This window comes from Cheilinus undulatus, linkage group 10 (assembly GCF_018320785.1).
Source record: "Cheilinus undulatus linkage group 10, ASM1832078v1, whole genome shotgun sequence".
Taxonomy (NCBI): domain Eukaryota; kingdom Metazoa; phylum Chordata; class Actinopteri; order Labriformes; family Labridae; genus Cheilinus; species Cheilinus undulatus.
This window is the reverse complement of record NC_054874.1, coordinates 42,231,537-42,249,613: the sequence shown is the minus strand read 5'-3', so window position 1 is coordinate 42,249,613 and position 18,077 is coordinate 42,231,537. Positions and strand designations below refer to the sequence as shown.

The 18,077-nt window shown below is 40.1% G+C and overlaps 1 protein-coding gene across 2 annotated transcripts in view; it reads right to left on the bottom strand.

Annotated features, from left to right (window-relative positions):
• spata5 (spermatogenesis associated 5) overlaps nucleotides 1-18,077 on the bottom strand; it is a 222,940-nt gene that overhangs the window by 180,584 nt on the left and 24,279 nt on the right. For both annotated transcript variants that reach the window (XM_041796946.1, XM_041796947.1), the window contains exon 11: nucleotides 7,459-7,613. In XM_041796946.1, coding sequence (XP_041652880.1) covers nucleotides 7,459-7,613 — 155 coding nt within the window. The remainder of the gene's footprint in view (nucleotides 1-7,458; nucleotides 7,614-18,077) is intronic.

The window sequence follows — 18,077 nt, the reverse complement described above, 5'->3', positions numbered from 1 at the left end:
ATACTTTTTGTTAAACCCATTTTTGCCAGTTTAACCAATTTTTGCTACTTTTAATCCCATTTCATCACCTTTTCTGCCCATTTCACCACTTTACTCTCAGTACTGCCTTTTCAAAATCAAATTTCCTCACCTTCCCCACCCATTTCACCACTTTAAACTCAATAATGCCACTGTTAACCCCATTTTCCACTTGTTTTAGCCCATTTTTGCCACTTTCTCCCTTATTTTTGGTTACTTTAATCTAATTTTTGCCACTTTAACCCATTTATGCTAATTCTGAAATCTCATTTCACCACCTTTTCTGCCATTTTTGTCATTTCAACCAATTTTAGCCATCTTAATCCAATTTATTTCTGTTTCTAAGAAAAGGGATTTGCATTTTTACAACACTATATACTATGGAAAATGAATAAAAAATGACTTTTGTTGCTTTGACAAGAGTAGTTATTATTCAGGTAAAAAATAAGATCTGGTTATCACAGCTTAACTTTACGATGGATCATGATTTTGCTGACTCTACAGGCACCCAGTTTTGCTGGGTCCAGACATCTCTCCCCTTTATCCCCTCTTACAGATGGCCTTGTCTGCATATGACTATCCTTGAATGGTTGGTTCAACCAGCTCCAGGTACAGTGGGGTCCCCGGTCTTTGGCACCTTAATTTCAGGGTTGCGGGCAGAAAAGTTTGAGAGCCTCTGGTCTGTAAGTAGTTTTCATGGTATTGATTTATACAAAAATGTTTCTGTCTCTAGCTGTATGCACAATTCTTTATTATTGTAGCAGAAGTTACTAGCATCCTTGGTCTAAGTTTATTCTATAATGATAATCTATACAAGTGCATTCATGAACACTAAACAAAGCCAAGTATAGTGTCGCTTCAAGCCATTTAATGCTGTACCATACTGTAATTAGAAGACCAATGTTAGGCAAACACTGACAGCCAGATAAATATGTGAAACACACCATCTGGAGCTGCTATCTGACCTAGATTTGACTGTTTCGTAATGTTTAGCGGCCTCGAGCCTCTGAGTTTACCCACAACACTGCCAGACCTGCCAATCATCAGAACACAAATCAATCACTCTTCTCTTCCACCTAGAAAGCAGCTGTGCAACACAGCGCTATAAACCCGCCTCTCCTCTCTTTTATTTTTTTTTTTGTGTTAGGTCCCTGCAGACTTAATGGAGTCATTGTAAGAAATAACAATGTAAAGGAAAATTAAGTGCAAGGTGCTTTTTTGTCACGAATGAAGCATCTGTGGAATTACAAGGCGATGCTTTGTCTCACACCTCGCTGTGCTGCATTTTTCCCCCTCCTTCTCTCCCTTCCTTTTGGTTCGAGACCCAGTTATTATCTTTTACTGTTGTTTTCTGAACTTTACAAGGGGCCTCTCAGGCTCTGGCCCTTTGATGGGGTTGAGAGGAGGGTGGCGGGGACTTCTCAGACAAAAAGAAAAAAAAAAAACACAAGAGAGACGAGGAGCACGTTTGAAAGAAGGAATAAATGGGCTTGTTACAGAGCTGCCAAATGAAAATATTAAAGCCAGACGGCACAGTGGAAGATGATTACAGAAAAAAGTGATGCTTGGTAAACAAAAAAGATGTCAAAAAGAGGAAGAATGTCTTGTCCCAAAACAAACACAGGATTAGGAAAGAACTTTTAATTAATTGACATATAAATAGAGCATAAATAAAGAGGTGTCATCTGCAAAAGTGAGGCCTCTAGATAAGTGATCTGAGAAGGTTTCCGATGAACTTGAGGAGTGTATTCATCCGGCACCACTGGAAGTTTCTTATATAAAATGGATTAGAAACAAATGTTTGCACTCATGTGGATATAATCAAGTCCGGGGCTCTGCGGCTGGCCTTTCAGCTGAGCTGCGCTTGGGGGATAGAAAAAAACTCACTCCTCTCTCTAGTTTCCAGGAACCGGCCACAAGGACTGAACGTCTCTGGGTGAGCTCAGAGTGTTGCAAAGAGGAAAGAGGGGGAGAAGGGGGGAGGCAGAGGATAGGCAGGACATTTCTCCCTCTTCTTCTCCTCCTCTCTCTCTCTTTTTTTGGTTGCTGGCAGGAACCGTCAGCGACCCGATCTGCTTTCAATTACCGGTGGAGGATGATGTTAGCCCTCTTCCTGCCCGTTATGTCTTGCACATGCAAACTCCAAAACATCCTGGAGTCTCACCACTGTCCTCTTATCCCTCCTTCCCTCCCTCCCTCCCTCCCTCACTTGCTCTCTCTCCCTCCGTCCGCTTAGAGCAAAGTGATTCATCTTCATCACAGCGGAGGCTAAAATGGCCACCAGGTCATTTCCACTCTTCCTCAGCCTGACCCCATCTTTTTAAGTGCTGGTGATTCAGTGATCAGCGGTCCAGAGATTAGTTCAGGGATTTGCAGAACATGCATTAGGGAGAAGAGAGAGGCATGGCTGCTCTCAATGAACTTTTATTTTCTGCTTTTCTTTAGCGTATCTGTTCTTTTTATTTGCTTCGAATTAAGCAGAGATTATGTGATGTGAATCACTGAGATTCCTCTCAGGGCTTTTGCAAGGGCGAATGCAACTGAGATGCAGCTCATGCTGATTGCAAATGAATACAGTGAAAACCGTTTCATTAAGGATGATGCCATAAACTTTGCAGGCATGGGGCTGTCGTCTCCTCGTGCCTCTTAATGATTACCATTTGACATGTTAGACCTTGCTAATTCAGATATTCAAGATGTTTTGCCCTGTTTTTCAAAGATCGCTTCTTTCTGGTTTCTAAAGCTAGAGGGCATACAAGCAACAATAACGAGGAAGTGAAGCAAGTAAACAAGCAAGCAAATACACTTGTGCAATTTAGTTGAAACAATTATTAACACTAAAAATGAAACAATATTAAAAGCTCATATCACAATCATTAGGACAGAAAATATTGCACGTATCAGCATTATCACTGCGCTGTTATGGTTCTCAGTCAAACTGAGTGTTATATATAAAAGGTTGGGTATTCATGTCGTGATGTCTTTAGTTCACTGCTAGCTACTGAGGGAAGTGCACCCTTTTTTGCTAAGGTGTCAGAATATGATTATCTTAAAAGTTAGGCATCGTATTAACTGGAAATTTTTGGTCAAACTGAACAAACAGCTGCCTAATCTTTTCATTCATTAACTGAGGTGTATGAGGAACACATGCACGTGTGTTTGAATGGCACTAAAAATTTAGTAAAAGCAGAGAGGTGTCTAAGACCATGAACCTTCTGGGAACCCATCAACATCAACTTCTGAAACATTCAACCAAGGTTTTATATTTAACTAAAACTATCTTAATTACTAAAACTAAAATGTAAAAATCATTTTAGTTAACTGAAACTAAATAAAAACTAAGTTTTACAAAAAAAGATGCTAACAAAATTAACTAAAATAAAATTAGAGACAAAATCTCCTTAGTTTTAGTCTTTGACAGCAGCAGACTGACTGACATGGACACCCAAGCCTGGAGAGAGTAAAATCACATGATTTTGATTGGAAATACTTTAAACAGTGATAATTTGGGGTCTTGAGTTGTATACAAACATAAAAATAAAATAATGAAAAGAAAAGTGAAGAGCCCTTTTGGGTCTCGCTGTTGACAAGTTCCCCATATTGCCCAATAAAACAAAAAATAACACTAAAATTAATAAAAACTGAAATAAAATGATGGATTTTTTCAAAATAAACACTAGACTAAATTAACAAACCAGAATGAAAAACTAATAAAAACTAAACTGAAATTTAAAACAAAAGTTAAAAATGAAATAAAAATATAGACTAAAGAAAAATCCAAAACTATTATAACCTTGCATTCAACAAACTGAACAAATTGTTCAAATTGATCAATGACTCAATATGAGAATGTTAGAAGAAATTGTCTTCATTGATAAAGAGGCAGTTTTGCAAATTTTGCATGAAAATGTGAACATGATAAAGTGTGGCCAAAGTTGTAACTTCTGACTGCTGATCAAAAGGAAAACACAAGCAAATTTGTGGAGACATTTCACAACAAATTGAAGGACATCTTTTTTTTTTTTTTTTTTTAAGGTGTGATTACATGCGATAAAACTTGGATCTTCTAATGCAATCATGAGACATGACGGTAGTCAGTGCATTGGAAAACACCATCGTCACCCAGGATGAAGAAGCAAGTCCAAAGTAAAGGCTATGTCAATTCTTTGACATTAAGGTCATAAGTGGGAACCAGAAGGGTCAACGGTGCATCAACACTATTACAAAAAAGTCCTAGAAAAACTGAGGAGAAGTCTGAAGAAGGAGACCACAATGTGGAAAAATGGTTTCAATCTTCATCAAGACAACACTCCGGCTCACACCGAGCTCTCAGTAAAGCAGTTTCTGGACCAAAAATTGCTTCATCACCCTCCCTATTCACCTGATCTAGCACTGTGTGACTGTTTCCTAAGACCAAATCTGTGCTTAAAGGAACACATTTTGAGTCTGTGTCAGATGGCACCAAAATTGAACTTTTTGGCCTAAACACAAGGTGCTATGTGTGGCGGTAAACTAACACTGCACATCACCCTGAACACACCATCCCCCAACATGAAATATGGGGGTGGCAGCATCATGCTGTGGGGATGCTTTTCTTCAGCCGGGACACGGAAGCAGGTCAGAGCTGATGGATGGCAAGATGGATGGAGCCTAATACTGGGCAATCTTGGAGGAAAACCTGTTAGAATTGGCAAAAGACTTGAGACTGGGGTGGAGGTTTACCTTCCAACAGGACAACGACCCTAAACATACAGCCAAAGCTACAATGGAATGGTTTAGATTGAAGCATATTCATGGGTCAAGTCCAGACCTAAATCCCATTCTGTGGCCAGACTTGAAAATTGCTGTTCAGAAACGCTCTCTGTCAACCCACATTACAGTTAAGACTAAGTCAACAAGTTTATGTTGTTTTCTAACAAATCCTGCAGGTGTAATTGAACCAGATATTTGCTGTACTACTATCTGTTTACATTTTTGGTTTTATTGTATCTAAATTTCTCTTATTTTTCCAATTTTATTGTGATGCATCTCTGCTCTTGCTCAGTGCTGATTATTTTGAACCGCCTTCTTTTAACCATCTGCATTTGTTTTTCTGCTCTTAGCTAACATCAAAAACAAAACAGACACATTCTGGCAAGATTTAGGAACTCAATCTGTCATTTTTCCAAGCCTGGAAAGCATCAAACCTTTTATTTTATTTATCCTGCTCTTTTATTCCCTAACCACATTAACTGCAGACAGTCTTTCTTTCACACTTACAGCCTGTTTCCACCACAGGGACCATTTTAGCACCTTAAGGAAACATTATTCTTTTGGTTAAACCTGTTGAACCATGGACTACATTTAATTACTCTGCCACAGTTTCTGGTGCTCTGGATTTAATACTCCCTGATAGCTCTGGAACTGTCTGGGCAGAGTTTGTGCACAAACAATAGTGTTGGGCAATTAGGCCTGATATTTCTAATCACAGATGTTTAGGCCTTTTGACTCTTAATTCCATGACATCAAAACATTACAAAAAAAAAAAAAATGTGCATAGGAACACAGGTTCACAGATTATTCCCCCTACCCTCCTTCCCCTTGAAGCATGCAATTTGACACTCAACTCATGTCTGTGCATGAGCACACAGAAAGCTTGTAAGACACTTTGTGCAGTGACGCTGCAGCATTGGACTCAACTCAAGTGTTTTTAAGTGTCGTATTAGGCTGCTACTGAAAACACTACATGTCCCGATATGGCTATTTGATAATAAAAGTGTTTTAACGACATAATAAAGAGGGACTTTTTTTAAAGACTGTGTCTAAAACAACTGTTTATCATTGAATAACTGAGCTTTAGTGGAGCAACAACTTGTGGTATGAAGTGATGAGTTACAGTTACAACTGCTTCACTGACAGTGAGTCACAGCTGGCCTGCTCACTCAGAATAAGTGAGTCATAATCTGTTAAAACACACCTGCAGCAGGTAGAGCCATTGTAACAGAGACATAAACCCATTTCAACACATGGTGCTAGTAGGCTCACAATTAGTGAAATGGGGATCACCTGAGAGCTGTGAATGTGTCTTGAGTGACTGTAGTAAAAAAACACCTGTGTTTTCAGTTAAATTCAGTTAAATCCATCGACAAGAAATGGAAAGAGTATGGCACGTGAACTCTGCCTAGATCAGGCCGTCCTCCCAAATTGAGTGACTGTACAAGAAGTAGACTAGTAAGAAGAAGCCACCAAGACACCTGTGACTACTCTGAAGGAGTTACAAGCTTCAGCAGCTGAGAACGAAGAGACTCCAAATACAGCTGTTAGCCGGGTTCTTCACTAATCAAAGCTTTATGGGAGAGTGGCAAAGACAAAGCTCATAGAAAATCTCAACAAGAGTTCACCAGAAGGCATGTGGGAGATGGTCAGTCTGTAAGACAGTTCTTTGGCCTAATGAGACACCAAACACTGCACATCACCACAAACACACCATCCCAACTGTGAAGCACAGTGGGGGCAGCATCATGTTGTGGGGTTGCTTCTAGGCAGCCGGTCCTGGAAGGCTTGTAAAGGTAGGGGGTAAAATTAACGCAGCAAAATATAGTAAAATCCTGGAGGACAATCTTAATCAGTCTGCAAGAGAATTACGGCTTGGGAGAAGATGTATTTTCTAGCATGACAATGACCTGAAGCATAAAGCAAAAGCACAGAAATGGTTAACAGACCTCAATCCAACAGAGAATTTGTGGCTGGACTTATAAAGGGCTGTTCATGCCTGATACCTGTGCAGCCTGCCAGAGCTTGGGCAGTTCTGCAAAGAATAATGGAGTAAAATTGCTAAAGTGCAAGCCTGACTGACATCTATCCACACAGGCTCAGCACTGACATCGCCGATAAAGGTGCATCTAAATACTGACTTGAAGGGAGTGAATATCTATGTAGTCACCTTTCTAATGTCACATATTTTTATCTAATTGACATTAATTAGAAATTTGTTTTCATTATGGCATTGAAGAGGCTGATTTTTTTGTCAAAAGAGGCCAAATTACATTGACCATTATTGATATATAAAATCAATAAAGAGATAAAGCCTCAAAGGGAGAAATACTTTTAATATGAACTGTTCCTGTCACAGTGGCGGACATTGTTTTGCCTCATCTGTAAACTAAAATCAAATGTGTATGTTTAAACCTATGACTACAGTTTGCAAGAATTGCATTCATGGCCAAACAAAATACCTGTGGCTACAGCCAACACAGTCCACCACCTAGCACTAGCATGCAGTGTTATTTTATTCAACAAGGAAGCAACCATTTATTGGTTTCAATGGTAGTACAAACTAAGGCCATTTCTTAATTGAAGCTCAAAGCCAAGCCAAGTTGTTGACATGCTGACTGCCCAAATATCTGAAAGCGTATGTGTGTTCGCGACTTTATCAGAAAGACTCAAGAGTTGTTTCTGTACCCTGGGGACATCGATGGCGACCTCCCTCATCGCGCTCGGCTTCACAACAGACATGGCCCACTGGAGATCCTGCAGAGTGACGGTCACTGATCCCATCAGCTGCTGGTCTGATGGTTGGTGGGAACCTCCCAGGGCTCTCCTTAGGGCATGCAAACCTTTAAAAAGAGATATGACATATATTTTAAATAATACATTAAAAAGAAAAAAGGAATAATTTCTTCTGGACTTTTCACAGAAACCAGAGTTTGCAATGATTAAACCAAAAAAGATTGATTAAAAAACATTACTGCAAACAAATAAAAAAAAAAAAACCTGAATCATGCTAAGGCCAGAATAAAAAAATAGATAAACAAAATGAATCATTTAAAGAATAAAAACGGATATGAATGTGGTGTTTGTTTGCCTAGAGCAGCGACTGTAGTGTCTTTGTGGCTTAAGGCTCTTAAGGCTTTTCATTCACTACTAACTCACATGCAATCGGTCCAACTATTCACTCAAAACATTCAGGTTTGTACATGCTGTGATGAAACACGCCCAGTCAATGCAAATCTTAAAATGAACACTAAGTCCTCTTTTGACCGTGATAATAATTGGGTCTGCATTATTGGTTAGAAAGGAGCACAGGCCGAAGGGAAGGGAAGTGTAATTGAAGCGCTTAAGGTATAAATACCCACAGTTCCAGAGATTTCAGCATCTGAACAAAAGGAAGACGGCAAAACAAACACTGATGTGTCAATATGAAGTACAAGTCTTTGTTTCGTCTTTATAAAGGGGTCATAGCAGGTTGATCTGAGGGAGAAAGATCTGGGCAGGGACTGTCCTGCCAAATGTGAAGGTGACGAGTGAGTCCTGACATACAACTTCTAAATACTATTTAAGTAAAAGACTATTCACACGAAGAGTTATCACACATGCACGCTCTTCTGTTTCCTGATAGTGTTTCTGTGGAACGCATTAAGTGTTTCAAAAGTCGTATTCATGTTAGCTGACGGGATGTTGGAGCGGTCCCAAGGCTTTGATGGGGATAAAACTCTTCTAGTTGAATCGTTTTTACAAAAGGTGTGCAGATATTAAAAGAAAGTGTGAAGGGTACAAACTGAGGATGTAGAATTTGTCTGGCTGATTAAGACCAACCTGTTTAAAAAGGATCAAAACAAGCATGTTTGGAGGTGCAATTTAATTTGCTTGTCATAATGAAGAGTGGTGTAACTTACACCAGCTTTTAAGCCTTTATTTGGGAACAGCCTGGTTTCATAAGCAAAGTCGTGAGAGCGTTTACCATGTCAGTATAATCATGTTAAAAAAGTTAAAATAATTAGGTTAAAGGTAAGTGTAAAATGTGAATCTTACTCTCTTTCAGCAGGGATCTACCATAAATCTCTTTTATTTTTTAAAACTTATAATTACATGAGCTCTAGCAAAAGTCCTGAAAGAAGGCTATATATTCTGCATACTGATTTGATATCTATACTGCATGCACTCATACATGAATACTCACTCATCTTCATGCACTTGTCAGCAGTTCATATCACCTGGTCACATTGCCCCCATCCCTAGCCTTTTAGGTGTTTTCTTCTGCTTGTTTCTGTCAACTAAGTTTGCAAAATAATGCAATACATGCAGGCAGATGTGGCTGAAATACTGCATCTGATCATTGCAAAATATACAGATGTGTTACCAAAAAAAGAACTGCAACAATTCAGAGAACGCCATGTGTGTCAGCTTGCATAAAGCTGAGCAGATTTAACCCCTACAAGAGGTCTCCTAAAAGAGAATTTCATGCTAATTGCGGAGATCGACATGTATTTATACAACCTATAAGCCTACAGCCATGTTTCCATCTTCAGAGTTGGGTAACAGTGTATTGTACACACATCCATTCCTGATGCACATGTGCACACACCCAGAAACTCTTTGCTTCCTCTTCTGAGCTAAAATGAGGGAGTGGGGGGTCTGGGTAGGAGTTGGAGCTACGAGGGCTGGAGGGGAACGGACGTGGTCCAGGGCTGGAGGCCAGAGAGCAGACGAGAGGGGATTTACGATCAGACATGACTGCATCCTGTTTATATTTTCCACGACCCTTTGTGACTGGGCGAGGGACACACGCACACAGACAGACAGACAGATGGAGGGACAGAAAGCAAAGGAAGCGAAGACGAGGAGACGGAGAGCTAATACAGGCAGGTTTGTCTTCTTTAAGCTCTTCAAGTTGAGGTCAATGTGTTCCCCAGGCCCGGCTCCCCAGTATTTGATGTCTTTCTCCCACTCTTTCACTCGTTTTCCCCAGAGGTCCAAACATCCCATCATTCCACCTGGCTGCAGCCTCAGCTCTTCATCTGGGTTACTGCTTCAGACCAGCACTGCTGCACAAAAACATCTGGTCTGAAAGTGGAGGGGACGAGGGAAGACAGGACAGGATGTGGAAGGGAAGCAGGGGCGAGGAGGGAGATGAGGATCACAAGCCGCAGCGCCATATGCACTAACCCCAGACCATCAGCTGCCTGCACCGTGAAGGTGGAGGGGTCTCAGCTTCTCTAACACTGAAGGATGACAGAAAACTAGAGAATCAGCTGAAGTGTGGTCAGGTTCTGAAAGATAAAGGATGCTTTGTGACTGGACAGAGAAGACCCAAAATGCAGGAGTCTGTTTTGTCAATCATGCCAGAATTCATGGCATGTTGTTATTGGTGTGCATTACATTGCAGAGCTGTGTCTAATGAAGTGGCCAGTGACTGTATTTACAAATGTATGTAGGTAAAAGGTAAGTGGATTAGAACTGATATACAAGTCACTGGCAAAACACAACTTGAAATGCACATCTCTGATGTCCTCTAAAGGTGCATTCACATGTTCTCTCCTCTATCTTTCTGAACTGTGAAGTCATTATGAATCAAACTCCGCCCAGAAATGACTCCAAACCCTGCCCTGCTGGTCGTAACTCTTGTTACTGTAACTTTCTCTGGTCTGAGATATAGCAGCGCTACGTTCATTGTGTCGTTACTGACTCGGGTAAAGTTTATAGTTAGCAAATGTTAAGCTGGGTCATCCTAACTTTAGCTTGCTAACATTAACAGATAAGTGCGACTGACTCAAAGAGGCATGACTCATGGAAAAGCGGGTATTAAAACAGGAAACTTATGGAGAAATTGATTATTTCACACACTAGTTATAAACGTATCATTGAGGCAAACTGCTTTTCAACATACTTGATGCTCAGCCAAGCTGCCCTAAGCTCTAGTCTCTCTGCTGTAAGAAGGTAAACATGGAGCACGTGACATGAAAGGAGTCAGAGCGCCCTCTATTGGATAAATAAAATCCAGACATCATGTCTATCCCCTACTTGTTATTAGCAAAAAAAAAAGTGTTTACATTGGCATCTATTGGCCAACTTTTGGCCAATTAATGATTATTTTAAATTATTCTTAAGGCCATAATTAGCCGATTAAAATGGGGGGCCGATCAGTTGGTTGGGCCCGACTAATAAGGACATGGATCAATAAAGAGTATCGGCTATCCATAGAAATTAACGATCTTAGGGATGTGTGTGGTTAGCCTGCTCAACAGTCAAATTAATTTATCAAATTAGCTGGCACAAGATTAAGTAGAAATTAAACTAATAACATATCATTTCATTGCATATAGACTTGAAATTCTTGTCTAATGCTCTTTTAAAACTTCAATGAAGCCTCCTGCCACCAGGAGCCAATGGCTTCAGTTAATGGTTTTTTTTAGATGGAAATATAGTGGCATGTAGGCTGTTGAGTTATACTCACATATAACTACACAACCAAGTGAAGAGGCCACATATCAAAGCACAATATTAATCTTCAAAAAGGAACAAAGTCTGGTGGATCTAGCTGCTAATGTTACCCACACTCTACACAGCATGTGAGGTTCATATCATACCTGCTGGCACAATAACCCAATGATGAATTTTACTGTTTTCTAATGGTTTTCTTCTCTTTGGACTATTCGCTTAAATGCAATTGAAATGGGTGTTAGCGAAATAAGGAAATAGATGCTTGGGAACATCCTCAATCTCCATCCCTAATAAGTAACCCAGTTGACCCAAGGGGTCCAGTAACCCTTTGATTAGCAATCCAGGGAAGAGACTGCTTTCCAAAAACAAGTCTCTGTTTTGCTTTGACTTTGTCATTTGCACTTCTGGTATATCAAAAGTGAAACGTTCAGGGCAGCAGCTATAGTCCGCACAGTTTGCGGGATCGATTCCCAGTCTTGGCGCATATCTGTTGCACATCTTCCCCCATTTTCTCTCCCCATGTTTCCTGTCTCTTCGGCTGTCCTACTAAACAAAGGCAAAATTCCCAGCCAAAAATAATCATTCACAAAATTTCAAACATGAAGAAAAGAACTTGCAACAGATAAAACACAAAAACAGACCATTTCCACTGAGCTGTCTGCAAGCTTTTAAAGTGAAATGAGACATCTAAAAGAGCAGTGGCATCCTTATTTTTCATAACTGTGAGAGCAGGAAGGCGCTATGGTGAGTAGAATCCAGCTGCTGGCTCACAACTAGAGCTAAGTTCATTGTACTGAAAACAACAAAATAGCTCGGAATTCATGCTGTTAGAAAATGGTATGTATGGGGCCATCAAAATAAAGACAAATAGCCCAGAGAAAATCTTCAGAACACAATCTGCAATGTACAAAATTTTTAAGATTTTTGCATAGAAAAAAAATTAGACTTCAACATTCAAACTCAGCGGAGAAAGTCAGTCTGTAAAATGACTAAAATTCTCCACTCTGTCTTTAAAAAAAGTTGAGGCCAGAAATCAGCAACTACCAGGAACTACTGCTAGAAGAAGGCATGCAACCCTATTTAAAAATGCAATATACAGATATGATCATTTAGGTAACAGCTTTGTGTTTTTAGCACTTTTATGCACAAAATGTGAAGGTCTTGCAGACACTTACTGCAGTCAAAAGTTTTGTTTCTAGTTTCAATCCTCCATCCAGCACTTAAAGTAAGATGGTAAATTATTGCAGTAAGCACAGGCTGACAGCTGGTTTAAAAGCTCTGCTCATAGTAAAGCTGTATAAAAGCTCTGGGGACTGACAAATGGAGCTGACAAATGTTTAATAAATGTTTCAGCAAGAATTATCTGAAACCGTCTTGAGCAAATCCAGCACTTTGCCAGCAGTAATGAAAAGGCTCGCGGAGAAACATCCCAACCAAAGGGGAAGTGGGGTTCATAAGCCGCAGAGCTCCGGGTGCAGCTTGGACGCCCCGAGGGCAGCGGAAACTTGATTCAGCGATGTGACTCTAACATTTAGCTTCAGGGATTCTCTCTCCTGACTGCTCTTGGCTGACTCCAAGCACACATTTGGTTTAGTTATGAAAACATCCGATGGGAAGGGAGGAAGAAGGAAAAAAAGAGGCAACACAACACAATTTAATCTGAACCTTATGTGGACTCATTTTCTTCGTCTTTTTTTTTACTCTCCTTCTTTCCAGAATGCTTCGAATTCGCCAGAAACCAAGAGGGAATTGAGAGTAAAAAGGGCCCCTCTGAATGCGCAAGAATGCACATTTGCAAAACATCACACCGGGGCCCAAGCTAGGTATAGAAGAGCGGGAAAAACTCATTTCACAAAGACGGCAAGGGAGAAGACAAAACGGTTATTTGTGGTTTCTCAACAAGGATGGTCTTAATTATGCGAGTCCAAAACAGACCTTCCTTCAAATCAATGCAGTTGCTTAAGGGGTCACGTCCACTGACCCTCACACCAAACCCGGCCCCCTGTACTATACTCACTATGTGTCCTTATTTACTACTTTATTGTGTATATACTATATATACACTATATATCTAATAAGTTTCCACTGTGACTGGTACTTTGGGTAATGTGAGCGCCCTCAGCTGGGACCCCTGCAGACTTGCATGTTAAACTCTGTCTTACTGTCAGTCTGCAACATGCTGGACCAGTTGTAAGTCTTTATGTGATTACTCTAATAAGACAGTTTTCTAATTTAAAAAAAGTACTATTTCTCCTTGCCATGTATGTGAGAATTTCTATAATCAATACCCAACATTTCTATGACAACAATGATTTTTCTATTGGGTAGCAGGATCAAGTCCATCTATTTGCTCTTCGTGAAATAAAATCAAAGCTTCACTGTTCATCTCAATGTCGTAGCTAAATAGCATGCTCATGCAAGAAGTTAAACTGTATGCTTGGTGCATCACACAATGCAAGAGAGGGTGCTTAACTGCTACCAAAGGTGAACATGCTTTTGCCATTCCGGCCTCCACACTCTTGAATAAATTTCCATAGTCCATCAGATCTGTAGAGTCACTGGAATGTTTCAAAACTGCATTTAAAAATCAACCTGTTCACCAAGCCTTAATTTAAGTCTCTGGGTACTAAATGACTCACCTAAAACCGTAGCAGTGTAATTATTTGGTTGGTGAAATTTAGTAGTAGCCTTGTGCTACACATACACATTCATATGTGTTGTCATACTGCAACCTTTTAAATAATCGAAGGATGGCAAGGGACAAACCAAGACATAAGAAGCAAGTAAATGACTATTCACTATATAGGTAAAAGTATTCAGGCACCTGACCATCAAATGAACAGGGACTGTAATGACATCTTATGCAAACATATTGGTAGAGTTGGTTCTTTTTGCAGTTATGGCAGCCTCCACTCTTCTCAGAAGGTTTCCCACATGGCTCGCAATCTCTATTTCAGCTCATCCCAAAGGTGCTCGATTGGGTTGAGGTCAGTGCTCTGTGTGGGATGGTCAAGTTCTTCCACACCGAACTCCTCAAACCATGTCTTATAGTCCTTGCTTTGTGCACTGGGGCACAGTCATGTTGGAACAGCAAAGGGTCTTCTGCAAACTCTTGCCACACAGTTGGAAGCATACCATTGTCCAAATGTTTTTAAGCATTAAGTTTACCCTTCACTGGAGATTGGGGTCCGAGCCCAAACCCTGAAAACAGCTCCATGCCGTTATCCCTCCTCCACCAAACTTCACAGTGGGCACAATGCAGTCAGGCAAGTAACGTTCTCCTGGCATCTGCCAAAACCAGACTGGCCCGTTTAACTGCCAAACAGAGAAGCATGAGTCGTCACTCCACAGAACACATGTTGGAGCGCTCCCCATCACTCATCTGACTCATCTTGGCATTGGACTTGGTGATGTGAGGCTTGCATGCAGCTGCTTGGCCATGTAAACCTATTCAATGAAGTTCCCGCCACACAGTTTTTGCACTTGCATTAATGCCAGTGAAGTTCTGAATTCTTCCACTATGGACTCAGCTGAGCGTTGGCAATTTTTAGGTACCATGCTACCATGCTTAGCAGTCATTGGCCACGCTCTGTGATTTCATGTGGTCTCCTGCTTTGTGGCTGAGTTGCTTTTGTTCCTAAACTCTCCTACTTTCTAATACTTTCACTTACAGCTGACCGTGGAATATCCAGCAGGGATGAAATTTCATGAAGCGTCATATTGCAAAGGTGGCATCCATCACAGTACCACACTTAAAGTCACTGAGCTCTTGAGAACGACCTATTTTGTATGATAAATATTTGCAAAGGGAGACTGCATGGCTAGATGCTTAATTGTATACACCTGTGGCAACAGGTCTGATTAAATCAGCTGAATTCAATGATTAACAGGTGTGACCAAATACTTTAGTCCATATAGCATATGTTAATTCATCTGATACTCCATATGTAAAAGATATATGCTGTTTTGAATTCACTGTATTGGTGCAGAAAAAAGAAATGAAAGTGTGTTCCACTCATGCATCTGCAGATAAACTCTGTGTAATGTCTGAGGCTTTCACTCAACTAGAGAGTAAAAAAAAAATAGAGGTAGGAAGTGTATTGAGGTTAAGCTCCAAAAGAAGACTTCAAAAAAGAATCCTCACAGAGCTCCATTGTCAGAAACAGCAGATCAACACCCACAGAGCCCAGGAAGGTGTGTCAAAAGAAGTCCATCTGCTCTTCAACGGTGCATTCCACATTTCAACAGGGAAGAATCAAGACTGTGTGTCATGCATTAAGCTGCTCTGTGCAGCTCTACATCCCTCCAGCTCGAGCCACAGCTCTCCAGCGACGCTGTCCTCAGATGAATTGTGAAATACTTTGGGCATTACAACATGACAAAACCACAGGAACGTTTTCATTACTCGCTGGGGCTTCCGGAGCGCTCTTTGCACCTGTATTTACAATACCCGACATCTGTTCCCGGAGCTGAAACACTGCAATAATACATGCTCTTAAAGTGTACACACACACACAGATGACAAAGACAAACACACGTGCGCACACACTCCAAGCATGCAGAAAACTTGTGCAGGCATAGACACACATACAGTACATTTACAGAACACACACACAAGCTGTCACCAAGTAAAGGTAAGAGCCGAGGTTAAGGAGTACAAGCAGCACATTTCCGGATTTTATAAACAGAGGCCTCAAATAAACTTCACATGCTGATCCTGCTGATATTTATGTGACCTGTGCTGAAATTCCTGAAGTGTCTTTAAAAGGACAGACGAGTTGGGAAAAGCGCTTTATAAGGAAAGGCTGCCGCTGTAAACATCAGAACATCAGCCAGCATTCACAAGTGTTTGTCTTCTTCTGCAGAATTTATGTCAAACACACAGAAGTCCACTCATTTTTGATGCCGTTTTTCCCTCTCTGGTGTGGTAAGTGTAGGTTTGGGCTAATGTGTGTAAGCTAAATTATTTTACACAACTGACCCTTCGCTTAGTCCTTCCCATCTGGTTAATGATGCTATTCCTGCCAAGTTTTTGCAACCACCTAATTGAAAATAAGAGTTTTACACTGTATAAGTAAGGGGTGTTCCACAGGACATAATATCACATAAGCCGGTTTAGAGCCCATTGGTGCCGACTCACTTTTCTGGCAGCTCTGAAATGATTTATTTGTGCCATTTTGAATCCACTTTAAAAACTTTTGAGCCCATTTTTGCCACTATTACTTGACACTTTTAATCAATTTCGTGCAATTTTTGCCCATTGCTGCCTCTTTTTACTCATTGTTGCCACTAAAAAACACTATTTCCACATTAAGCCCATTTTCATCACTTTCTGCTATCCATTTTTGCCACTTTTTACTACTTTTGTCACTAAAAGCCTATTTTTGCCACATTTTACCCCTTTCATCATCTTTTCCAATCCATTTTTGCCACTTCTACCAACTTAAGCTCACTTTCAAAATCCAATTTCACCACTTTTTCTGCACATTTTTGACACTTAACACCAATTTTTTTTGCCCCTTTCAACCAATTTTTGCCACTTTTTCATCCAACTTTCCTCATTTTCCACCCATTTCTGCTACTTTTAACCCATTTTGCCACTTCTGTGGTCTCTGTTGAATTTTTTTGCCCCTATTAACCCCTTTTTGCCACTTGCAAAGGCTATTTTTTACCTATTTTAACCACATTTAATCGTTTGTTTCAACTATTTTGCACATTTAAATCCATTTTTGCACTTGAAACCCCTTTTTCACATTTTCTGATGATTTTTACCACTTTTTACTCATTTTTGTCACATTTAACCCATCTTCATTGCTTTTTTCCACCTACTTTTGCCATTTTTGCTCATTTTCAAAATTCCCATTTCATTTAATTCATTTTTCTGCCCATTTCTGCCACTTAGCACCCATTTTTTTTCTTTGAACACATTTTTGCTACTTTTTCATCCCATTTTGCCTTCTTTTCCACCAATTTCTGTCACTTTTGACCCATTTATACCATTTTTGCTTGTGTTTACTACTTTTTGCCACTATTAATCCCTTTTGATCACATTTGAAGCCCATTTTTGCCCATTTTAACCACATTTTACTGTATGTTACCCCCACTTATTCCACTTTAAATCCATTTTTACACTTAAAACCTCTTTTCACCATTTTCTCTGATGGTTTTTGCCATTTTCAACCAATTCTAATAACTTTACACACATATTTGCCACTTTAAACCCATACCCGCTGCCATTAAAATTCCATTTTACCACAAATTGTGCATATTTTTGCTTAATTATATTTGTTTAAACAATTTACATCCAAAAAAATCCAACTAATGACTTCACATTGTAATTTTTACATTTTCTGTAATCTGTATGAGCAGGCAAGTTATTACAGGGAAACAACAGCTTGGTTTACAATCTGGCTCGGTTTCCACTGTCTTGAATCTGGATCAGGTTCAAACAGATATATGTGACCCAAGAGGAACAAATATAGTGGAACAAATTTGGTCTTGTAAAGCAGGGTAAATCAATATCATTATATTTTGAGCTAATGTTGAGTTAGCTTTAATTACATATTTGTGTTATCTTTTTCACTGCTGCTGTCTGTGCTGCCTTCCACAGTTTTTCCAAATCTAACATCTCCTCTTGGTTTTTTTGGCTTTGGGAAAGTGATGAATTCAAAACCCCACTCAAAGCATTTGGACAATCAGCTCCCAGACTGGCAGGTCTTGTTAGCCTCCGATGCATGTTATGGTTGCTAACACAGGACTGGACAGTGGCCGTTCTAGGGAAGGGCTCAGCGAAGGGTCAATTTGTTCTCAGTTCAAGAAGTGGATGCTAATATCAGGTCTGATCTTTGCCGTCAGATAAG